This window comes from Melanerpes formicivorus, unplaced genomic scaffold (assembly GCF_026170545.1).
Source record: "Melanerpes formicivorus ecotype bairdi unplaced genomic scaffold, bMelFor1.0.p_v2 SCAF_45, whole genome shotgun sequence".
Lineage (NCBI taxonomy): Eukaryota > Metazoa > Chordata > Aves > Piciformes > Picidae > Melanerpes > Melanerpes formicivorus.
Genome location: NW_027142397.1, coordinates 1,248,070 through 1,270,348, shown reverse-complemented (window position 1 = coordinate 1,270,348; position 22,279 = coordinate 1,248,070). Strand labels below are relative to the sequence as shown.

General features: G+C 57.4%; 1 protein-coding gene across 1 annotated transcript in view; it reads left to right on the top strand.

The window, feature by feature from the left end:
* Window positions 1–1,884: 1,884 nt before the first annotated feature.
* MAN1C1 (mannosidase alpha class 1C member 1) overlaps window positions 1,885–22,279 on the top strand; it is a 65,889-nt gene continuing 45,494 nt past the window's right edge. The window contains exons 1-2 of the mRNA XM_068159046.1: window positions 1,885–2,126; window positions 2,889–3,926. Of these exons, the coding sequence (XP_068015147.1) occupies window positions 3,345–3,926 (582 nt within the window). The 5' untranslated portion in view covers window positions 1,885–2,126; window positions 2,889–3,344. The remainder of the gene's footprint in view (window positions 2,127–2,888; window positions 3,927–22,279) is intronic.

Below are 22,279 nucleotides of genomic sequence, written 5' to 3'. Positions count from 1 at the left end.
GTGGAGCATCTGCTGTGCTCAGCGAGGCCCCTGTGTGACCTGCCAAAAAGGAGCAGCCAAATCTATTCCACTCTCCCTCATGGTGCAGCTACAGGGCAGGGAAGGGAGAGCAGCTGTGCAGAGCCTTCCTCTGTGTGAGATCTCCCTCTTGCTCAGGCTGAGCTGGTCCTGCCTGCAAACCTCAGGAGGTGGTTGGGAAGACACATTTCAAAACACAATAATCAAGATGTAGATTTGCCTCTGAGGGTGCCTGCATTCAAGGTCCACTGAGCAGCCACCAGCAGCTCCAGGCAAAAGGGCTTCCTTTTGAGTTGCACTTGTGATCAGATGAGAACCTGCAGCAGCTGTGGAGGTAAGAGGGAGGTGAAGCAGGATGGTGACCAGCCTTGGGCATAGCTGGGGCAACAGCAGCTCCTGCATCCTGCTCCTAGAGATGCTCTGCTGCCTGTGTTGCATCACTTTAGAGCACTTTTCATAGGAAGAGGCCAGCAGAAGAGATTCTCAGCTGAACAGTTCAGAATGTGTGGCCCTGCAACGTGCTCCTGCCAGACCCAGCAATCAGATCAGGTATTTCTCTCCCGTGGTGTCAGCTGTTTACGAAGGAGGAGCACACTGAGCACAGGAAGAAGCAAACAGCAGATGATTTCTCTCCTTGCAGCTCCAGCTCCTTTCCAGCCTACAAAATGTTCTCTTTTAGCTCTTCCAAGTTTAGTCACATCAGTACTTCAGTGGCTGCAGTTTACCCTTTCCTGCCAGCCTCCTTTCTGCCACAGCTCCTCTGTCTCATGCTCACAGCACCCAAAACCCATCCCTGGTGACCTCCAGCTCTGCTTATCAGTGGTTTCAGATGGCTTTGGGTGGTGCCTCTTTTGTTCTTTAGTTGTTAATTCTGCAGAGGATTTGGGGATATTTGGGGGGGGGGGAGGGGGAAGGTAGCAACATTTATGAGCTGCAACACTTTGGTTCACCCTTTTGACCTCTACTATAGTGTCCCCTCACAGGGGGACTGCCAGATTTGGTTACTGGTACATTGAAGGTTAAGGTTTGTGATGAGGATTTGAGGATTTAAGTATTTGGGATTCAGTTGTGCTTCACCGCTCATAAATAACAGAAAGGACGGTTGTATGCGTGCAAAAACGTGGCTCCCAATCCATCTCCAGCCCCTTTCTGAAGCCTCTGCTTCCCTCCTCGTGTCGGGTACGAAGTCGCTCCCGGGGGGGCTTTAATCCTCCGGATCTTAGGGAGCAGCCTATGTGGGCTGCGCAGAAAAACCTGCTCCTGAGCAAAGATAAAGCGAGGGACAAGCGATGCCACCCCGGCTGCGCACCTGCTCAGCCCTCCCGGAGCTCTCCCTGCGTCCCCAGCCCCTATTTAAAGTAGCTGTGCCCCCTCCGCCAATCACAGCGGGGATGGGGCCCTCCGCGCAGCCAATGGAAGGCCGGCAGGAGGAAAGGGGCGGACCGCGGCGCTCCCCCGGCTCGAGCCGGGCAGCTGTGGTAAACAAGCGGGCGGGCCTCCGGGTTTTACTGGCGCTGAGACGAGCCAATAGGCGGCGGGAGGCTCCGCCAGACACCCAATAGCAAGCGAGGGTGGGGCGCAGCCCCGGGGGCGAGAGTCACGGCAGGCGGGGCCCAGCACGCTGATTGGTTGATGGTGACCCCGCCTCCTTCCCGAGTGACCGTTGGCAGGAGAAGGGGCGCGGCGAGGGGCGCGGCTGGCGGTGCTGTCGCAGTGAGCGGCGCTGGAGGGAGGCGAGCGGCGCGGGCGGGCTGCGTGTGCGGGCACCGGGCAGCGCAGCCCGGCGGGTCCCCCTCGGCGGGGAGGGAGGGAAAAAGGCGGAGCGGGGAGGAGGAGGAGGAGGTGGGGTGGGGTGGGGTGGGAAAAGCTGAGGCCTCTACGTAGCTTGATACAGTTAGGTACTTCCCTGCTGGATGCTTGGATGGGCAGGAGAGAGGAGCTGCTCCCTGGAGAGCCCGGCGGGCAGCCAGCCAGCCTCGTCCTCCTAATTTAACGAGCACTTGTGAGCGCTGACAGCAGCGAGAGGTGCTCGCCCGTGAGATGTGCGGGCAGGACTGAGAAGACTTTGCTCACTGTAGGACGCAGAGTGGCTTGGATTTGTCAGAGGGGTGAGTAACCAGCGCTGGGGGTAGGAAAGCGTCTGCCCAGCGGCTGTGACGGCGTCTGGGGGACAGCGCCGGTCCTGCAGGGGAGCAGGGATGGTTTGGGGATTGGAGGTAGATCCTTGAAACGGCTCCTGCTTGATGAGAGTCGTCCTGCCTCCTTTCGCGGTGTGAAAGTTTGGCTCTGTTTCATCCAGCTCTCCTAAGGAGAGGGATGGCTGAAAGGGGGGTTCAATAACTTAACGGCGAGGCAGAGGATTTGGGGAGGAAAGGGAAATTTGCTGGCATCTATTGAGCAAAAGTAAAATCCGTAGATTATTTTTCGTGACCTCTCATAAAACTTAGCCCTAGCCGAGCTTTCCGCATGGCTCGTTCGCAGCTCCATCGTCTCCCGCGCTCTGCAGGCGAAGGCGGCTCCCGGCGGCCTGATGAGGCGCGGAGCAGCCTCCTCCCTGTCTGTCTGCTCCCGGTCCCTCTGCCCCTCCCGGGGTTTTCCTCCCTCCTTGTCAGGGCTTGGATCCTAATCTCGGCCGCGGGTCTGCCCCGCCAGGAGAGCCCGGAGCCGTAGGGGATGGTGCGGAGCTGGGAGCTGCTCGCAGGCTTGAGTTGATGGCAAGTCCGGAGAGAGAGAAACGAACAAGTGTGGCTGGAGCCGGGGGGGCGGAACGGCTAGGGAGGCGTCAGAGCCTACGGGACAATGGCTCAGAAAGCCGGCGGCATCCGTCTGGGTGTTGAACGAACGCTCTCTTATCTCCCCTCGCCTCGCAGAGATGCTGCAGCATGAACCTACCGCCTAGAGAGACCGGATCGCACCTCCCCGGCACCGCTCCCTGAGCCAGCCCGACAGCAGCCGCCCGGCCGGCAGCCTGCCCGGCGAGGACTGACCCCGGCAGCAGCCCGGCCCTGCCCGCTCCGGCGGGATGCTCTCGCCGCCGCCTTCATGCCGGCTTTGGGGACTGTGAAGCGCCGCTCCGCGCCCTGCGAACCTCTCGGGCAAGGAGCCCGGGCAGCGGCGGGGCCCCGCGGCAGAGCCAGCTCCGGAGACATCCACGTGTCAGCCGCCGGCCGTGCCCGGTGAAGGCTCCCGCTCCTGCCGGTGGTGCCGGGGGGCGGCCCTGAGCCTTTCGCCGCAGAAGCCAGAAGCAACACCCCCCCCGACCACCACCACCCTCCCGTCTGCGGGGTGGCGGCGGAGCCCGCCCGGCGGCCGCGATCCGGTACCCCATGGTGCTGCTGCGGAAGCTGCCGGGCATGCCGGGCTGGCCGGCGGCGCTGGGGCTGCGGCTGCCGCAGAAGTTCCTGTTCCTGCTCTTCCTCTCGGGCCTGCTCACGCTGTGCTTCGGGGCCCTCTTCCTTCTGCCCGATTCCTCCCGCTTCAAGCGCCTTTTCCTGCCCCGCCGGGCCACCGCCTCTGCCACCTCCTCCTCCTCTTCTTCCTCCGCCTCCTCATCCTCCGCCGCCTCCTCCTCCTCCTCCACCCGCGACACCGACCTGCCCCGCAGCCCCCCGGCCGCCGCCGAGCCCCGGCACGCCAGTCCCGCCGCCCCCCGCCGCCTGCGGGAGAAGCTCCGCACCGCCGCCCGCATGGCCGCTCCGCCGGCCGACACCGCGCCGGGCTCCCGGCAGCAGGTGCCGGGGGGTGAGCGGCGAGCCCAGCCCGCCACCGGGGAGAGCCCAGCCCGGGAGACGAAAGCTCCGTTCCGCTTCGACTATGAACGGTTCCGCCGGAGCCTCCGCCACCCGGTGCGGGGCCGGCGGGCTGGCGAGGACCCCGAGACCCGAGCCCGCAGGATGAAGATTAAAGAGGTGAGGAGACCGGATACCACTATCGCCTCCTCTCGCAGCAGTGTCTCCATCTCAGTCAGCCTTATGGCCATGTCCCTCCTCAGTCAGTCCTCATCCTCGCATAGCTGTGTCACCCCTCATCCCCCCTCAGTCAACCCTCACCTCCTCTCATGGCCACAGCCATCCTCGGTCAGCCTTCAGCCTGCCTTCACAGCCCTGCCACCCTTCATCCTCCCTCAGTCAGCCCTCACCTCCCCTCGGGTCCATGCTCCCCCCTCTGCCAGCCCTTGCTGTCTCTCTCCTCATTGCCCCTACTCTCCTCACCACCACCACCCCCCACCTCCCCAGCCTTCCCCTCGTTTCCCATACATGCTCCTCACACCTCCCTTTCTTTCCCAGTGGCAGGAGTCAGGGGGTGTCCCTTTTCCTGGGGGGTGTCCCTTTTCCTGGGGGGTGTCCTGCAGCAGAGCCTGGTGCCCATGAGGTGCCAGTGGGGCGCACGTGGCCGTCGGTGTCTGCACACACACCTCCCACCAGGGAGGAAATGTCAGGGCAGCCTGCTAGGGTGTGACTAGAAATGATAAAGAGCTGGAATTAGGCAGAGGGGAAATTTCATCTGGGTTATTAGGAGAAGAAACCAACAACTTGCTTGGCAGGAGGTGTCTGTGGTTGTGCAAGAGCCTCCCTCCCCGTGGTATCAGCACAAGCCTGGCTGCTTTACACAGAAGCTGGTAGATGATGAAACTTGTGCCTGGTCCATGGGGATGGAGGGCTGGGATGTGCCCTTGCACTAGCTGGGGATGAGGAGGGGGCATGAGGCTGGCTGGCCCTGGGAGTTGTGTTGTTGCTTTTACTCCAAGTGGAGCTGGCTGAGGACTTGTTACCTACCAACAGCGACCTGAAGGCAGCCCTCACATGGCCCCCACCAAGCCTGGGTGACCTCCCTGAGCCTGGGTAGCCTCACAGGTGGGGGTTAGAGGGGTGTGAAGCAGAGGGGGGGAGATTTGGCCTGGTGCCTGGAGGCTGTGCATGGAAGCCTGGCAGGCTCAGACGTTGCAGAGCAGTCTGTGACCTAGTTAGCCAAGAGCTATGGATTGTGTGTAGCACTCGATTGTGTGTGTCAGATCTTTTGCTATGATGGATAAGCAACCTGGAGTGAATTTTGGTCCAGTAAGCACTGCCAGTGAGTGAAATGCTCTGATTTAATTAAGCAGAGTATAAATGTCCTGGTTTGGTTTTCCTTTCTTCTTCCTCCCTACTTTGCTCACAGAGGAGCAGGCCTGCAGCGAGATGCTGCCCTGGGTTGAGCAGAGAAAGAAATCCAGAGCAGCCCACTGAGGGCTTCCATCCCCTCTAAACCCGTGTTGCTAAAACAGCTTTTGAAAGCTCCCCTCCCAGGCTCTCCCTCAGCCATTCAGACAAAGGCTGCACCACTGCTGAAGCTCCAACTTGACCCAGGCACCAGACACGACCCACCCGGGGGTGCTGGGTGTCTGTGTGATCCCAGCTCCTTTCCTTCTACATCTCAGCTGCAGAAGATTCCAGCACCCATCCCTCTGGTGAGGTACAGAGCCCCACGTCCCTGGATGGCCCCAGATCCCCAGGGAATCACAGCACTGTTAGTGTTGGAAGGGACCTCCAGGATCATCCAGTTCCAAGCCCCCTGCCATGGCAGGGACACCTCGCACTACAGCAGGTTGCCCAGAGCCACCTCCAGCCTGGCCTTAAAACCCTCCAGGGATGAGGCTTCTAACCCAGCTTTCCACTCCCTCCTCCCACAGGCCGTGTGGAAGGCTGGTGGAGCCCAGGCCTTTGTTTGTGGTTCATTATTGTTTTAAATATAGGATTATTGCAAGCTGTATGGATCCAGCCCCCAGCTGCTTCCCACAGCCACAGTCGGTGCCAGGGAGCGGAGCTGGGATTTTCAAGGCTGAGAATCCATAAATACTGGGTTTATGCTGACAGCTAATTACTCTTCAAACAGAGCCCTTACTCCTTAAAAGTGCCTGCACTCTTATTTATTCAGAGAGAGGGGGAGAGAGGAACAAACATGTTGCTGAGATAGGAGGCTGAGCGTGCACAACGACCAACCCAAGGGCTGGTGGTGCAGCTCTGTGGAGGAGATAAGGTGTGTCCCTTTCTCTGCAGATCAAAAAGACACGAAGAAAACAACTCAGAAGAGGTTAGGAGACAAATGTTGCAGGGGGAAAAAAAAATAAACAGATGGGTGGGGGGGAAAAATAAACCAAACCCAAACAAGCAAACCAAAACCAAGCCAGCAGCAAGGAGGAAGTAAAGTCCTGATGTGAGAGACGCCGGCTGAGGCAGGCAGGGAGTTTGTTGGCTGGTTTGAGGTGGTGTGGGCACAGCAGCAAGTAGCTTTTCTGTCCTCCTTCCAGAGCTGGAAGCTCTCTGAGTTGCTGAAACGTGCTCCAAACTCTGCTGGTGCTCAGAGGTTTGGGGGGTTTGTTGCTTTTGGGCTTTTCTTTCCCCTTCCCAAGGCTGTTCTCACAGGTGGGCAGCTGTGTGATGGGGAGGGGGGATGTGGAGGGGAGATACTGATTTGGGGTTTATTAGTGTTGCCACCCCCCTAACCCCCCCATCTGTCTGCCAGAGCCTAGGTGAAAGCCAAGAGAAGGAACTGGTGCATGATCAAAGGTTAGGGCTGATGCCCAGCACAGAGACTTGGAACTGAAATCTTTTCTCATAGGACCCTTGAATCCAAGCAGGAGTCCAAGCTGATGTCTGCCCTTTCCCACCCAGGCCCTAAGCTGCTTGCTGCTGCAGCCAAAGAGCAGGGTGGTGTCCTTGGCTGTTATGTGTGGAAAGTTTCAGCTAATGTGGTCCTGCCTGACTTTTTATGCTTAAAATTTAGCCTCACCCAGAGCATGAAACCCACCCTGGGGGTGTCTTCTCCTTCCCTGCTGCCTGGGGAAGCTCCCACCCGCGCTGGGGGCACCAGGGCTGCTTGCAGATGGAGGAGCCTGGCTGGGGGTGTCTCAGCTTCCCTCCCTCCTGTGCTGTGTTCCTAGCAGGGCAGGGTGGCAGAGAGGTGGATTAGCAAATTGAAAAGGTGCCTGGAAGTCTGTTAAAAGAAGCAGGCTCTGCAAGGAGCTGAGCTGAGGTGTGCCTGCACGTATGCTGCTTTGCACAGGTGGGCAGCTCAGCAGGGTGGCAAACTTCTTCAGCTGGCTCAATTTACCTTTCTGAAGCCAAGTCAAGGAGCTGTTTTCCCCTGAGAAGGGGGGGAAAAAACAGAGAGAGCACCTGGACTGCACAGCCTGCTCTGCACAGCCTGCTCACTGCTAAAGGTCGGTGGTCACCTGGAGAATTGCCTGGGCTGTGCTGCTGCGGGCAGCTGAGCGCTCTGGGCACTCTGACCTTTTGAAGACAACTGCAATAAACCCCCAGGAACAACCTCCCTGCGCTGCAGGTTGGGGAACTTGAGAGGGCCTGGGATTATTAATCTCTTAAACTGCCCCCTGGGAGCTGTGGTAGCTCTGTAACTGATCGGTCGTGCCTGGCTTCAGGGAACAGCTGATTTTTAACGTGTGCCAAATGCTGATCACTGAGGTTCAGCAGGAAAAAAGGAAGGGGAGAAGTGATTGCAGTCAGAAAGTTGGCTGCAGAAGCGCCACAGTGGGGTGCTGGATTTATTTTGCTCTCAACAATCTCCAGATCAAATTGGCTCAGTGCAAAGTCAAAATGATTTCCCCCTCCGCCTGGCTCAGATCTGGGGGAATCAGCCCCCGTGGCTGCTGCCTCTTGCATCATAACTAGCAGTAAAGATCTTGCTGTTGGAGCTGAGCTGACAGTTCTGCTGATGATGGATGAAGCAAAACAGACTGCTGCCTGCTCTGCTGCTGCTGTGCTGGGTCTCAGAGGTAGGGAAGTGGTGGGGGAGAGAGAGAGAAGAGCATTTCTCTCAGAAGTGTGTTTGTACCAACCCTACCAATGCCACCTGGTGCCTCAGGACAGCCACTGTGACCAGCTGGACCAGGTGGTGTCCATTAGAGGAGTTAGAGCTTACTCCCAGACCTGAGAGGTGAGGAAATGTGAGCAGTGAAAGAGCTTTTGTGGTTTTTCTTGGCCTCTCTGGGTACAAAAGGCAACTTTCCTTGCCTGAGGTCGGAGAATGCCTGAAGCTGGAACCTGGCAGGGTCTTTTGTGCCATCCAAAGGAGGGAATGTGTCCAGTTCAGGCAGCCCCCGGCTGGGTTTCAGCCGTGCTGGGTTCCCCTGGGTTAGCAATCCTGAAGCCAGTTTGCTGTGCAGTGCAGTTCTCTTCATCCTGCCTTTTCTTCCTGCCTCCACCTTCATTTGCTCTCTGCTGGCCTCTTTCAACGCAGCTCTCAAGAGGTGTTTGCCTTTGAAAATCAGACCCCTGGGGAACGAAGGCCATCAGAGTCCTGTACCCAGGCAGGCTGCATCACTCTGCAGCCTTGCAGGCACCTTTTGAGGCAGATCAGGCTGTTAAACACAAACAGCTCGACAGTTTGTCACCAAAAGATAGCTGGCAAGGACCAGGGACTGTTATCAGCAGCTCAGCTTTTGTGCAGTGACTTGGTGCTGGTCGCTGAGTTCCCTTTGTGTGGTTTTGATAGCCCTGACCCCCGAGCCCCTCTGCAATGAGAGAGGTGTTGGGGGGGGCAGAGAGGCGCTTGGGGCAGGGTTGTTGGGGGGCAGAGAGGTGCTTGGGGCAGGGTTGTTGGGGGGCAGAGGGGTGCTTGGGGCAGGGTTGTTGGGGGGCAGAGGGGTGCTTGGGGCAGGGTTGTTGGGGGGCAGAGGGGTGCTTGGGGCAGGGTTGTTGGGGGGCAGAGGGGTGCTTGGGGCAGGGTTGTTGGGGAGCAGAGAGGTGTTTGGGGCCACAGAGGTGTTTGGGGCAGGGTTGTTGGGGAGCAGAGGGCTGTCTGGGGGGCAGGGAGCTGCTGGGGGCAGAGCCGTCGGGGCAGAGCCGGCGAACTGCTGCCTGTTCTCCCTCCTGAATTCGTGCCGCAGCCCTGACCCCTGCTGGGAGCAGAGCCTGGGCTGAGGCTGTCTCCTCTCGCACGCCTTTGTGGACACCAGGGGCTGTGCTCAGGGGATTTTACCTGGGTGCCGAAGTGAAATCGGCAGGGGGAGAGCAGGGCTCCCCCCAGCTCTCCGTCGGAGTTCCCATCGCTACAGTGCCTCGACCACGCTGTCGGCCGGCCCTGAGCCAGCTCAGTTCTGAAGCCAGCAGTGTAAAGGTTTCCAGCGCCTCCCTTTCTCTCCACTGTGCAGCTTTCTCTCCTTCCATGTGGAGAAAAGGCCTTTTTTTGTTTGGTTTATTTTTCCCCTCCCTGTAGCCTGGGTCTGGGCAGTGGCTGCCAGCGGATGCTGTAATCCGCCGGTGGCTTCGGTACGTGAGCAGCACCACGCCGCAGTCCGGGGCGGGAGGGCACCTCCCCTGGGCACATCTTCCTCCCTGACACCCCTGGAAAACATCTAATCCTCCCTGCAGGTGGAAACCCAGGGCCTTCCAACAGGCTCCATTTGGATGCTGGGGTGCAGAAGGTGGTTTGTAGGCAGGTGGCCTGGGACGGTCAGCTGGGAGCAGGCTGCTGTGGTGTGAGCAGAGCAGGGCTCTCTCTCTGGGGCAGAAATACCTTTGCTATGAGAGAACTTCTCTGCACTGGGAAGCATTGGCTGCCTCCAGGCCTGCTGGAATTTTCCTTCCCTCTGTGTTCCTCCTCCTGCCCTGTATTTACTGAACCTGTGGCAAAGGGAAGCTCTGCTCTGCAGATCAGGGATGGGGCAGGCTGTGTGGCTTTTTGCTTCCTTAGCCTCTGCTGGATTCCAGCAGACAGAACTCTGAGCCTCTTCCAGCTGCAGGGTGTGCAGTTAGTTGACCAAAACCATCTTTGTGTTCTGTTGGCATGGTGCAGGAGTGTGGAAGATCCTTCACATGCTGGCATCTGGGCTGTGCTGCTGCTTGTCTTGGAGGTGCCAGCAGTCCCTTGGTGCCCTCTGATGTTTCTGGAGCTGGGGGTGCTTTGGAATCTGGGAGGACATTTGTTCCTGTCAACAGCCTCTAGCCCTGCCAACACTTGTTCCACACCAGCTACCTTTGGTGAGAGCTTATAAACTGCAGCTTAAAGACCAGGCACAACTCACACACAACAGCAGAGCTGGTGGGGTGTGGACCCCCCCCCAGGCAGGTAATGACTGAGTGCAAAGGCTGCACGTGGGGAAATGAGCTTGCAGGACACACACAGGGACCTCCACCTTGCTGGATGCCTTCAGTAAATGCACAGAAGCTCTTTAAAAGCTCTCAGACAGGAGGAGGAGAAGTGGTTTAGTAGCTGCAGCTGGTCAGCAGCATCCTGCTGTGACCACACTGCTGGAGAAGAGGAGGCTGAGGGGAGACCTTCTGGCTCTCTGCAGCTCCCTGAGAGGAGGTTGCAGTGAAGTGGGGGTTGGGCTATTCTGCCTAGTCTCAGGTGATGGATGGAGAGGAAATGTTCTGAAGTTGTGCCAGGGGAGGGTTAGGTTGGACGTGAGGAACAACTCCTTCGCTGCAAGAGTGGTCAGGGACTGGCACAGGCTGCCCAGGGAGGTGGTGGAGTTCCCATCCCTGGAGGTGCTCAAGGAGTGTGTGGCTGTGGCAGTGTGGGACGTGGTGGTGCTGGGCTGATGCTTGGACTGGGTGACCTTGGAGGCCTTTTCCAACCAAAACAGCTCCATGATTCCATGGTTTAGTTCTGAGTCCAAAACTGAGCTGGAGCTGTCAGAGGGAGAGAGCAGGGAAGAGCTTTCCCTTCACTGGTGGGAAGAGGAACTCTGTGCTCAGAGCATCTGAAGGCAGCAAATTCACATCCCCCCAGACAAATTCTTTGCCCTGCTGCTGTGAGTGGCTCTGGCATGAGTGGTGAGCACTCTCCCACGAGCACTGGGGCTGCTGCCTGCCTCTGTGGTGCTTCAGCTCATCAGATGACACAGTGCTTTGGAAGGGCTCCAGAGGAGCTGTCATGGGCAGTGGTGTCCATCAGCCGTGCATAATGTGAGTGCTTTGTGCATGAGGGACCCAGACCACAGTAGGAGAGCACAGTGGCAGTGCTGAAGGACTGGAGGGTAGGCAGCCTCCCTTTGTGGGACAGGGATGCTGCTGGTTTGGGCTCTTGCTAAAGGGGGCAGAGCACCTACAGGGACCTGCTGGAGAGAGTTGAACAGAGGCTACAAGGATGGTGAAGGCACTTCAGCATCTGTCCTATGAATAAAGACTGAGAGCCCTGGGGCTGTTCAGTCTGGAGAAGGGAAGGCTGAGAGGGATCTGATCAATGGCTACAAATCCCTGAGGGGTGGGTGTCCAGGTGGCAGGCTCTTTGCAGTGGTGCCCAGTGACAGGACAAGGAGCAGGGGGGACAGGCAGGGATCACAAGAAGCTTCACCTCACCACGAGGAGAAACTTTGCTGTGGGGGTGCTGGAGGCCTGGAGCAGGCTGCCCAGAGAGGCTGTGGAGTCTCCTTCCCTGGAGGCTTTCCAAACCCACCTGGATGTGTGCCTGGGTGAGCTGCCCTGGGGGACCCTGCTCTGGCAGGGGGGTTGGGGTGGATCTCTGGAGGTCCTTTCTCACCTCTACCATTCAATTAGAACAGGACCCTTGGTCCTGGGCTGTGCTCCCAGCAGCAGACTCAGCATGTTGCTGTTTGGAACCAGTAGCTCCTGTGTAAGGCAGGCAGAGTTTTGAGGCCCTTAACCAAGAAGCTAATCTTTGGCAGAAGTGTTTCCTCTTGGGCTCTGCAGGGTTGCCTGGCAGGATCCTGCTGGAGCAGAAGTAAAGGCAAGAGGCTGAGCTGAAGTGACTTCAGTGCATCCCTTTTCCATCTCCTTATCTTGACAGCCAGGATGCAGCGTCCCTGGTGCCTGTATCTGCTGTGTACTGCAATCAAAGGAGAGGCCTCAGCCGTGTTTGGGGAGGGGAAAATGTGCTCCTTCAGCCTCCCTCCTTCCCTTGGCAGCCAGACAGTGCAGCCTGGCTTTCTAGGAGCAGCTGTCCTGTGTCCCCAACCCCTGTGCATCCTCACATCCTCCTCGTGCAGTCTGTGGCTTTCCTCAGCCTCGTGTCTGTGTCCCCCAGCCCTGCCTGCTGGGATCTGCTCTTCTCTGTTCCCCCAGGGCTGCATGGGTCAGAGGCAGTGCTCCAGCTCTGGGTGCTGGGTGCCCAGAGCTCAGCAGGCTGGGGCTGAGTGGGGCAGGTGCCTGTGCTGCTCCCCTGCCTTCAGTCAGGGTCTCCCCACCATTCTGCCGCCAGTTTGCACTGAACTTCAGTTCCTTTGTGACCTTTCCCCCCCTGTCAAACTCGATTGAAGTTTTCCAGCTGAGGAGTTGGCAGGGAGGGGACCGTGGAGCAGAACACAGTTCTCAGGCTTATCTGAGCTAATTGTTCTGATGGTTGTGATTGAGGGAGAGCCAGCAACTCGTTAGCTCTCCTCTGGCCTCCAACACTTCTATTGCGTGGCCACAGAGCTGTTGTCATCCTTCTCTCCCTCTTAGTTTGTCAGTCAGGAGAGTGATAGCCTCGGAGTGAGGCTGCAAAGAGCTTTCCACATCCTGCAGCCTCTCGTCGCGGCAGCAGCAGCTGCAGAGGATGATGATGGAGAGTGAAGCTGTATATTCAGTGCATCCCTGAGAGCTGGTCCTTGCTTCAGAGGAAGTGAGTGACAGAACTGCTCCTGTGAATGGAGCAGGGATGGCTCTGCGGAGTGCCTGTGGTAGAGCCGGAGCCGTGTCGGGAAGGTCTGAGCTGGCGGTGCTGGGAGCAGGGCTCCTGCTCTGATTGTGTTAAGACGATTTCCCTGGGCGGGGAGGAGAGTGCAGAGCTCTGTGCTTCACAGAGTAACAAAAGATAATGATCGTGTAATCACCGAAACCCTCCTGCTGCCTGGGGTTAGCCAGCCCAGCTCTGCAAAGTAAATACTTCCAGTGCAAATGGGATTTGCTTGCTGCCTCTCCTGAGCCTCCACTGCTGTCTGGAGTGCTCGAGGAGTGCCCTGGATCCAGGCTGGTGGGTCAGCAGGGTGCTGGAGGAGCCCTAGCAAACCCTGGGCTGGTTCCTGGTGCTGTTTTGGCTTTGAAGGCAGCACTGATGGAGAGCATTTGGGGTGTGACTTCTTCTAGTGATGGAGCAGAACTAGAAGTGGGGAGATTCAGATGGGCTGTGAGGAAGAAGTTCTTCCCCAGGAGGGTGGTGAGAGCCTGGCACAGGCTGCCCAGGGAGGTGGTGGAAGCCTCATCCCTGGAGGTTTGTAAGGCCAGCCTGGATGTGGCTGTGAGCAACCTGATTGACTGTGAAGTGTCCCTGCCCGTGGCAGGGGGGTTGGAACTGGCTGAGCCTTGAGCTCCCTTCCAGCCCTGACAATTCTGTGATTGATTCTTGCAAGGCAGCTGCTTGGCTGCCGTGGGATCAAGCAGGGGGCAGTTGTCTTCTGCTGCTTTCATTTCTGGCTTTCAAAGAAAGGCAATTTTGAGTTGAATCTTAGGGTGAAATTGGCTGAGTGGGACGAGGAGGAAGCTTGGTGCTTAGGTCTTGGAAGGAAAGCTGGCCAGAGCAGTCCTGTGGGAGCCACTTCTCCCCTGCTGGCCTTGGAGTCTGTGACCTGGGAGGTGCATCCTGTCCCTGCTGCTGATGAACCTTTGTGGTTCTTCACTTCTTACCCAGATTCCCTAATTGTCTATTTCCTGCTTTGTTCTTTCAGCAGTTCATTCATCACTGCTGTGTGACAGCTGTCTGGTGTGGTGCTGGGATGGTGCCAAGGCCACGGTGCCAAGGCCGTGGTCCCTCTCCTGCTGGCAGGTCAGGCAGAAGGAGAGCAAGTCCGCTTCATCCTGCCAGCTGAGCTCTAACGCAGGTCTAACAGCCACCCCAGCAACTTCATTTCTATCGAAGGTGCAGTGTTTCCAACCTGATTTACTGTTGACTGAGGGACTCTTGGAAGAGTTTGTCAGCCTCTGGCTAACAAATTTGCTGCTGCAGCCCTGGAGCTCCCTCCTGCTGACACTGTTGTAAGGTGACGCCGCCGACGGGAGGCTCTCGGAAGGCTGGGAACCAGTTCCTTGTCTCTCTTATTAGCTATTACCTTTGATAAATTATTGTTCTAATCTCTGCTGACTGCTTAATGCTTGAGAATTGCTCAGTGCCTCTCTTCAGAAGCCCCAGTCACAAGGAACTCTGGAAAGGGGAGAGAAGGGAGAGCGCAGCACCGCTCCGATCTGTCCCTCCAAGCAAGGACTACAAAGACAGATGGGGAGCAGGTGAAGCAGCAAGAAATCATTAAACTAAACTCATCCTCCCAGATCTCTCCTGTTAAGCCATCCAAGTGTGAGATAAAGCACGAGGTGTGCTGGCAGCTCTTGATTTCCCTCTTTTGCTCCTGCTCCAGCATTTGGGCTGAGGCAGTTTGCAGGCAGCTGCTGCTCCTGCTCCCTGCCTCGGTTCTCGCCGTGCGGAACAGGAGCGGCGCAGGGCAGCTCCTGGCCTATATTTGCTTTCTTTTTCCCCTTTCCTTCCTTCATTTCTTCAGTCATCCCATCTGCTCATCACTGCTTTTTGGGCCCTAGAGCCATCCACATGTCAAAAGCAGTTCACACTTTGCCAGAGCTGGGAGGGAAGAGGCAGCTGAGAGATGTCTGGTCCTGAAAGAGCAAACTGCAGCAGCTGAGGGAACCCAGGGCCGCGCTGAGGTTCCCTTCCAGTGTGAAAGGTCACCTCTGGGTGTGGGGCCCGTCCAGAGCTGTGCTTTCCACACTTGAAAGCCTAACAGAGACCTGCTCAATCTGTTCAGCTTGTCATCAGCCAGGATTTTTACCTCCAGCCATGGTGTGAATCTGTTCTGTGCCTCCAGCCGGCTCCCGGTGCTGCCATGGCAGCTCTGAGTCACTCCTGCTCCAAAGCATCTTCCTGGGTCCCAGGCTGAGAAATCTCTTCCTCCCAAAAGCAAATGTGGCTGGTTCTGAGGGTGGCCTTTTTGATCTGCAAATGCTCTGGAAGTGCTGTTTTGTTTCCCCCTCTTGGCTGAACTGGAGCTCCTCAGCTGCCTACCTTGGGCTGCTGGCTGCAGAGCCTCAGGCAGGACCTCAGCCTGCATCAGGATTTCCCCAGTCCTGCTCCGTGGCTGTTCCTTGGGGTGGGGAAGGCTTTACTTAGGGCAGCCCTGGGGCAGAGTTGCAGGCAGAGGCTCTGCTCTCTGTTCAGCCTTTCACTTCCATGCCCTCAGAGGATTCCTGCCATGTCCCTCACCCAAGGCTCAGGACTACAACAGCTCTGCATCTTCCCTCTTGCTCCTTTCTATGGTCCATCTGTTTGACAGCTCTGTCCCACAGGCTGGCAAGCAGGCAGAGCCTAAGAGGTTCTAGAGACAGCTTTGGGTTGTTGTTTTTTCCTTTTCTTTTTATTGTTTTCCTTCAAAAAGAAAAGAAAAATGCCCTCCCCCCCCCCCCCCCCCCCCCCCCCCCGTTTTGTCTTGGTTTGGTTTTTCTTGCAGCCTGCCCATTTTTGGTTAGCTATCACTACAGCTGCTTTGAGAGCTCCCCCCTGGGCTCTGCCTCTCCAGAAATGAGAATCCTGCCCAGATGGTATCTTTAGGGGGAGGGAAAATGATTTACCTTGTCAGGATGCAGGGCTGGGGGGGAAAAACAGCCAACCCAACCCATCCTGCTTGGTGTCTGTGCTTCCAACCACCTCCTGGGGTGGGGGTACCATGGGGAGGGGCTGAGGGGCTCTGGCCTGGCTGTCGACCTGCTGCTTGTGCGCAGCATCGGAGAGGAGTTGTCAGGCTTGGAAGAGCCCTCGAGGCTCCTCCACTTCCAAGCCCCCTGCCAAGCAGGCAGGTTAGCAGGTGTGGCTCTTGCCCTGCTGGAGCTCCTGTTGGGGTCTGTTGGCTTGGGCCTGGGGTCTCTCCTGGCCAGCTGCAGTCGCTGCAGGCTGGGCTCTCCGTGCCGCTGGGTTGCTTGGTAACGTCTGCCTCGTGCTGGAGCTCTCTGTTCCCCCCCCACCCCCAGTTCCAGGCTTTTTAAACCCATCAAGGAGAAGCCTGCAGATATTCATGGCTGCCTAAATGGAACCTTTCAATCAGCTGCAGTTAGCACACTGAATCTTTAATTTTCTCCCCCTTTTTGGCTGTTCTTTCCCTGCTAGGTAAAAACCCTTCCCAAGCACAGCCTGCCCGGGGAGCAGCCTGGGAAGCTGCTCTGCTGTAGTGTTGGGCTTCTCAAAGCAGCTATGGGCTTGTTTCTGACCTCCTGCCATGGTGTTGGGAGGGGTATTTACATCTTCCTGCCAGCAGCAGCAACAGAGGAGAAAGGGAGACCCTGGAGCAGCCTTCCTGCGTTCGAAGGAGGCTGCAGGAGAGCTGGAGAGGGACTGCTGGCAAAGGTGTGGAGTGACAGGAGGGGAGGTGATGGCTTTCAACTGACAGAAGCTGGACTGAGATGAGACATTAGGAAGAAATTCTTCTCCCTGAGGGTGGTGAGGCTCTGGAACAGGCTGTTAGGTACTAGGTTGGACTTGATGATCTCTGAGGTCTTTTCCAACCTGGTTGATTCTGTAATTCTAAGCTGCTCAGAGCAGCTGCAGAGGCTCCAAGCTTGGAAGTGTTAAAAGCCAGGCTGGATGAGACCTTGAGCAGCCTGAGCTAGTGGCCAGTCCTGGGCTGCAGCAACAGAAATGTGAGCAGCAGGCTGAGGGAAGTGGTTCTGCCCCTGTGCTCTGCTGTTGTGGGACCCAAGCTGGAGCACTGTGTCCAGTTCTGGTGCCCCCAGCATAAGAAGGACATAGGACTGCTGGAGAGGGTCCAGGGGAGGCCACCAAGATGATCAGGGGCTGGAGAGCCTCCCCTGTGGGGACAGGCTGAGAGCTGGGGCTGCTCAGCATGGAGAAGGGAAGGCTCCAGGGAGACCTTGGAGCAGCCTTCCAGTGCCTGAAAGGGCTCCAGGAGAGCCTGGGAGGGACTTTGGACATAGGGTGGGAGGGCCAGGACGAGGGGGAATGGATTGTAGCTGGAAAAGGGGAGATTGAGACTGGAGATGAGGGAGAAATTCTTTGGGGTGAGGGTGGGGAGGCTCTGTCTGCAAATACCTGAGGGGTGGGTGCCAGGGTGAAGGTGCCAGGGAGTGGTGCCCAGCGACAGGACAAGGACCTGCAGGTACAAGCTGGGGCCCAGGAGGTTCCACCTCAACAGGAGGAGAAGCTTTGCTGTGAGGCTGCTGGAGCCCTGGAGCAGGCTGCCCAGAGAGGTTGTGGAGTCTCCTTCCCTAGAGACTTCCCAACCCCACCTGGATGTGCCCTGCCCTGGGTGACCCTGCTCTGGCCAGGGGGGGTTGGACTCAACCCCAGGAGCTCCCTTCCAGCCTCCACCATCCCGTGTGAAGCAGAGCAGGGAGTGGAGCCTTTGCAGTGCTAACCACTGACTTACTCATTAATGAATGAATTGTTTGTAACCTTCAAACCAGGCATTCCTGAGCTGCTTGGTGCTTCAGTGTTTGAAGGGTAGTGGAAGGAGGGAGGCTGAAGAGGCACAGAGTGGTTCTCTGGAAGCTGATGGCTTTGTGTAATGCTCCTTGGAAGTTCTGCAAGGGGGGAGGTTGTGGTTGGTATATTTAGATTCCATCTTTGAAGCATTTACTAATTATCCCAGCCTGGATGGATAAAACTAATCAAATAGCTGCTTGGGAGTGCTCTGCACTTTGAAACCTTCCTTGGTAACAAAAGGAGGGCAAAAGAGAGCAGGGGGGGGATGGCTTTTCCCTCTTTCTTTCTTTATTTCATTTTTTTTGGTTTTTTTTTCCCCATGGCTCTGCTTTTTGCAGGGAAATGAAGGCAGGGATCTGCAGTGCTGATCTGTGGTTACTGCAGGGATTGAAGTGCCTCAGAGTTGGGCATCTCTTCGTGGAGTGTCTCTCTGACAAGGAGAAGCTGAGAGCCTGGAGAGGAGCAGCCCCAGAGGGGAGCTGAGCAGTGCTCAGCCAGAGCTGAAGGGTGAGGGGCAAGAGGCTGGGGCCAGGCTCTGCTCAGTGGTGCTCAGCAAGGGGCACAAAGTGGAGCCCAGGAGGTTCCACCTGAGCAGGAGGAGAAACTTCTTTGGTGTGAGGATGCAGAGCCCTGGAGCAGGCTGCCCAGAGAGGTTTGGAGTCTCCTTCTCTGGAGAGCTTCCAACCCCCCCTGGCCACTGTGCTCCTGGGCAAGCTGCTGTGGGAGCCCTGCTGGAGCAGGGCTTGGACTGGGTGAGCTCCAGAGGTCCCTTCCAGCTGTGGCTCTCTGATGGCTTTACCTCTGCAGACAGCACTGATCCTGTCACAGCAGCCCCTCAGAAGTCTGTCCCCATCTCTCTTCTCAACCTCCTGGAGTACTGAAAGGTGACAATAAGCTCTCCCCAGAGGCTGAGCAGCCTCCACTCTCTCAGCCTGTCCTTGCAGGAGAGCTGCTCCTCAGTCCCTGCAGTTACTTGTAGTTGATTTCAATGTGTAATCATCCAGCTGGGGGGGAGCTGAACCTCAGGAAAGGGAAGGAAAGGAAAAAGAAAGAGTGAGGTAAAGCTGCTGGGAAGGGAAGAGCAGTCTGACAAGTTTGGTTATGAGTTTGGAAGGCTGTGCCATAAATCAGCTGAGAGCCAGGGTGAGTGAGTAGGATTTCAGGGGCAAGGAGAGAATTGTCTGCTAGGTGGCAGATAGAGTGGTGAGGGGGGAAAGAGGGGAGAAGCTGAAATGATGGATCCATTGCCATCACTTTTGTGGTGCTGGGGCTGTTCCTCAGCCCTCAGGTGGCAGGGTGGGTTGGTCATGCTGATGCATTGGGATCTGTCATGAGGACAAGGGCATAAAATATCCACTCCCCACCTTGGCCTCAGCAGGCAGACTGCTGCTCAGTGACATCAAACATTCTGCTGCCTTCTGCCCATCTGCAAGTGCAAAGTGATGGAAATGGGCCTCAACCCAAAGCAGTAGCTGGGGTTGTGCAGCCTGGAGGAGAAGAGGCTCCAGGGAGACCTAATTGCAGCCTTCCAGTACCTGAAGGGGGCTACAGGAAGGATGGAGAGAGGCTTGTCTGCAAGGGCCTGCAGGGACAGGACCAGAGGCAATGGCTTTGAGCTGGAGGAGAGCAGCTTGAGATTGGATGTGAGGAACAAGTTCAGCATCAGGAGGCTGCTGGAACACTGCAACAGGTTGCCCAGGGAGGGGGCTGAGGTCTCTTCCCTGGAGGTATTCCAGGTGAGGCTGGGCAGGGCTGGGCTGTGAGCAAGCTGCTCTGTGGAGGATGTCCCTGCTGAGTGCAGGGGGTTGGACTGGATGCCCTCTGGAGCTCCCTTCTGGCCCAGACCATTCCCTGCTTCTCATCTGCACATCCCCCTCCTGCTTCAGCCCAGCCCTTTGGTCCCCCTGGCAGGGAGAGCTGCTGAGAGCTCCAGCTCAAGTCCTCCCAAGTGCTGTGTAAATGTGGAGTCCCTGCTTTTAGAAACTTGATGAATGCCTTTTAGTGGCTTGGAAGTGGAGCTGCTAAATTTGGGTTGGGAAAGGCAGCTGCAGAGAGCCAGGCTGGGCAGGAGGGTGCAGGGCACGAGGGTGCAGGGCAGGAGGGTGCAGGGCAGGAGGATGCAGGGCAGGAGGGTGCAGGGCAGGAGGGTGCAGGGCAGGAGGGTGCAGGGCAGGAGGGTGCAGGGCAGGAGGGTGCAGGGCAGGAGGATGCAGGGCAGGAGGGTGCAGATGATTCTTGGCTTTTTAAACTATTTCCCCCCCCCCTCCAGTTGCTGCTTTTGTGGAGCCATCAATTAGAGAGAGGAGAGCTTGAGCTGGGAAGGTGAAAGTGTGTTTGTGGGGGGGGAGCACCACGTTGTGCATCTTGCCTCTTGCCAGACAGAGAGGGCTCTTGGAAAGCAGTGAGGGGAGAATTGTGCTCACATAAAGGCAAAGTGACAACCCTTCAGAGGCAGCAAATCCAATCTCATCCATCCTCTGCCTGATTGCCTGCTCAGGGCAGAGCAGAGGAGCAGAGCTTTAAGACACTGCAGCCAGCAGAGCTCAGCCCAGGAAATCATTTTGTGGTGGAGCTCCTTGCAAGGCTGTGACAAATGCAGCTCAAGTGGCTGAGCAGGCAAGTAAAGGCTGAACATCTCTGGTACCCTGGGGGGCATCCAGAGCGGTGTGGGCAGCAGGGCCAGGGAGGTTCTCCTCCCCCTCTGCTCTGCCCTGCTGAGGCCACTCCTGGAATATTGCATCCAGCCCTGGGCTCCCCAGGTCAGGAGGGACAGGGATCTGCTGGGGAGAGTCCAGGGGAGGGCTGTGAGGATGCTGAAGGGACTGCAGCACTGCCTGGGGAGGAGAGGCTGAGAGCCCTGGGGGTGGTTAGTATGGAGAGGAGTAGACTGAGAGGGGATCTGATCAATGCCTGTCAATGGCTGAGGGCTGGGGGTCAGGAAGGAAGGGACAGGGACAGGCTCTGCTCAGCTGCACCCTGGATAGGCCAAGGGGCAATGGATGGAAAGTGCAGCAGAGGAGGTTGCAGCTCACCATGAGGAGGAACTTCTGCCCTGGGAGGCTCCCAGAGCCCTGGAGCAGGCTGCCCAGAGAGGTTGTGGAGTCTCCTGCTCTGGACTTGCCCTGTGGGATGGAAGTGGCTGCTGGAGGTGGCAGCCCCCCAGAGCCCCCTGTGCCAGCCTGGCCAGGGAGGGGTTAAAAAACAGTCGAGGGCAGGAAATAACTTTGAAATTTCCTACTCAGCTGAGGAGGAGGCTGGTTGGGAATGACAGCTTGAGGAGGTTTGTGCAACAAAACAGAGTCGTTGCCACATCCTCTCCCTGTCCAGGCTCTCCTGTGTGCCAGCAGGGTGGGAGCCCTCCCTCAGCTCTGCTCTGAAGCTGAGCAGATTGCTTTGCTGTTTGCTTCTGAGGGCATCAGCCCTGACACCCAGGGTGGGGAAGCTGTCTGGATGGAAACTCCATCCTGCCTGCAGTGAGCCTCAGGGTCAGGCTCTGAGGCACAAAAACATTCCCTCAGGAACGGCAGAGAGAGTCCAGAGCTCCTCCAGGGTTTGCCCTGAGAGGTTGAGAAGGATGAGAGCTTCCCCTTGAGAACAATCCTGCTGGAGGAGAAGCTCTGGGGGGACCTCAGAGCTGCCTGCCAGGACCTGAAGGCATCCTGCAGGAAGGCTGCAGAGACTTCTCCTGAGGGTGGCTGAGCCAGAGCAAGGGGGAAGGGTTTGGAGCTGAGGCAGAGCAGGGTCAGACTGGAGCTGAGGGAGAACTTCAGCAGGAGGGAGCTGAGGCTCTGGCACAGGCTGCCCAGGGAGGCTGTGGCTGCCTCCTGCCTGGGGGTGTTCAAGGCCAGGCTGGATGAGCCCTTGAGCAGCTGAGTTCAGCTGAGAGGTGTCCCTGGGCATGGAGGGGAGCTTGGAGCAGAGGAGCTCTGAGCTCCCTCCCAGCCTGAGCCATGCTGTGGAACCCAGAGCTCTGGAGAGAGCAAACTGACCCCCCCCAGGCTGTAGGACTGAGGCATCTCTGAGTGCACTTGGGGAGGGCTTCTGTTGGGTTCTCCTCCTCCCTCTGGTCATTCCTGGAGCAGAGTGCTCCAGTGACTAATTCATCCCACCCTGAGCTTTTAAAACCCCAGGCTGACTCAGTCTGTTTGTCCAACTCCCCTTCCCCCAGTGGTGCTGGAGGCTGCTTGGGATCAGTCAGCTCAGCAGATGTTGATCCTGGTCCCTACCAGCAGCTCTCTGAAACTTGACTTGGGGAAGCTTGGGGCCGGGGGGAGCTGCTGGGAGGCTTCTTGATGTGTGTTGTGCTCGTTAAGGAGGATCCTGCCCGAGGCTGGCAGTGCTGGGCTTGAGAAACACACAGCTGGAGGGGAGGACAAAGTAACTCAGATGAGGAGAGGAATCCCAGACCCTGCAGATCCTGCTCCTGGAGCAGAGCTGGGAATGCTGTGGCAGAGGCACTCTGTGCTTTGGTTTGAACTGTTGTTTTCTCTCCCATGTCTTGGATGAGTGAAGGCTCTTCTCTTAGCTGAGGGGCAGAGGTGGATATCCTCCCTTCTCTGGAGCTGCCTTCTTGCCCCTTTCTTATCTTTCCCTTCCTTTTTCTCTCTGTGGTCCCAGGGACTGAATCAAAGCTGTGCAGGTCGCTGTGATGCTCAGAGCCAAGCTGTGTGCATCAGAAAAGGCAGCTTTATGTAAGGCACTCCTCAGAAGCTGACAAGTCCTAGTCCCTCCTAGCTGAAGAGGCTGCTCCTAGCTTGGATTTTTGGGGTTGTTTCTTTCTCTTCCCCTGCTGGCTGGAGCTGCAGGGGCAGGAGGGCAGCAAAAGCTCTGTGTGTGTGTGTTGGAGCCTGCACAAACGCTGCCTTGCAGCCCTCAGGGGGAGGTTCAT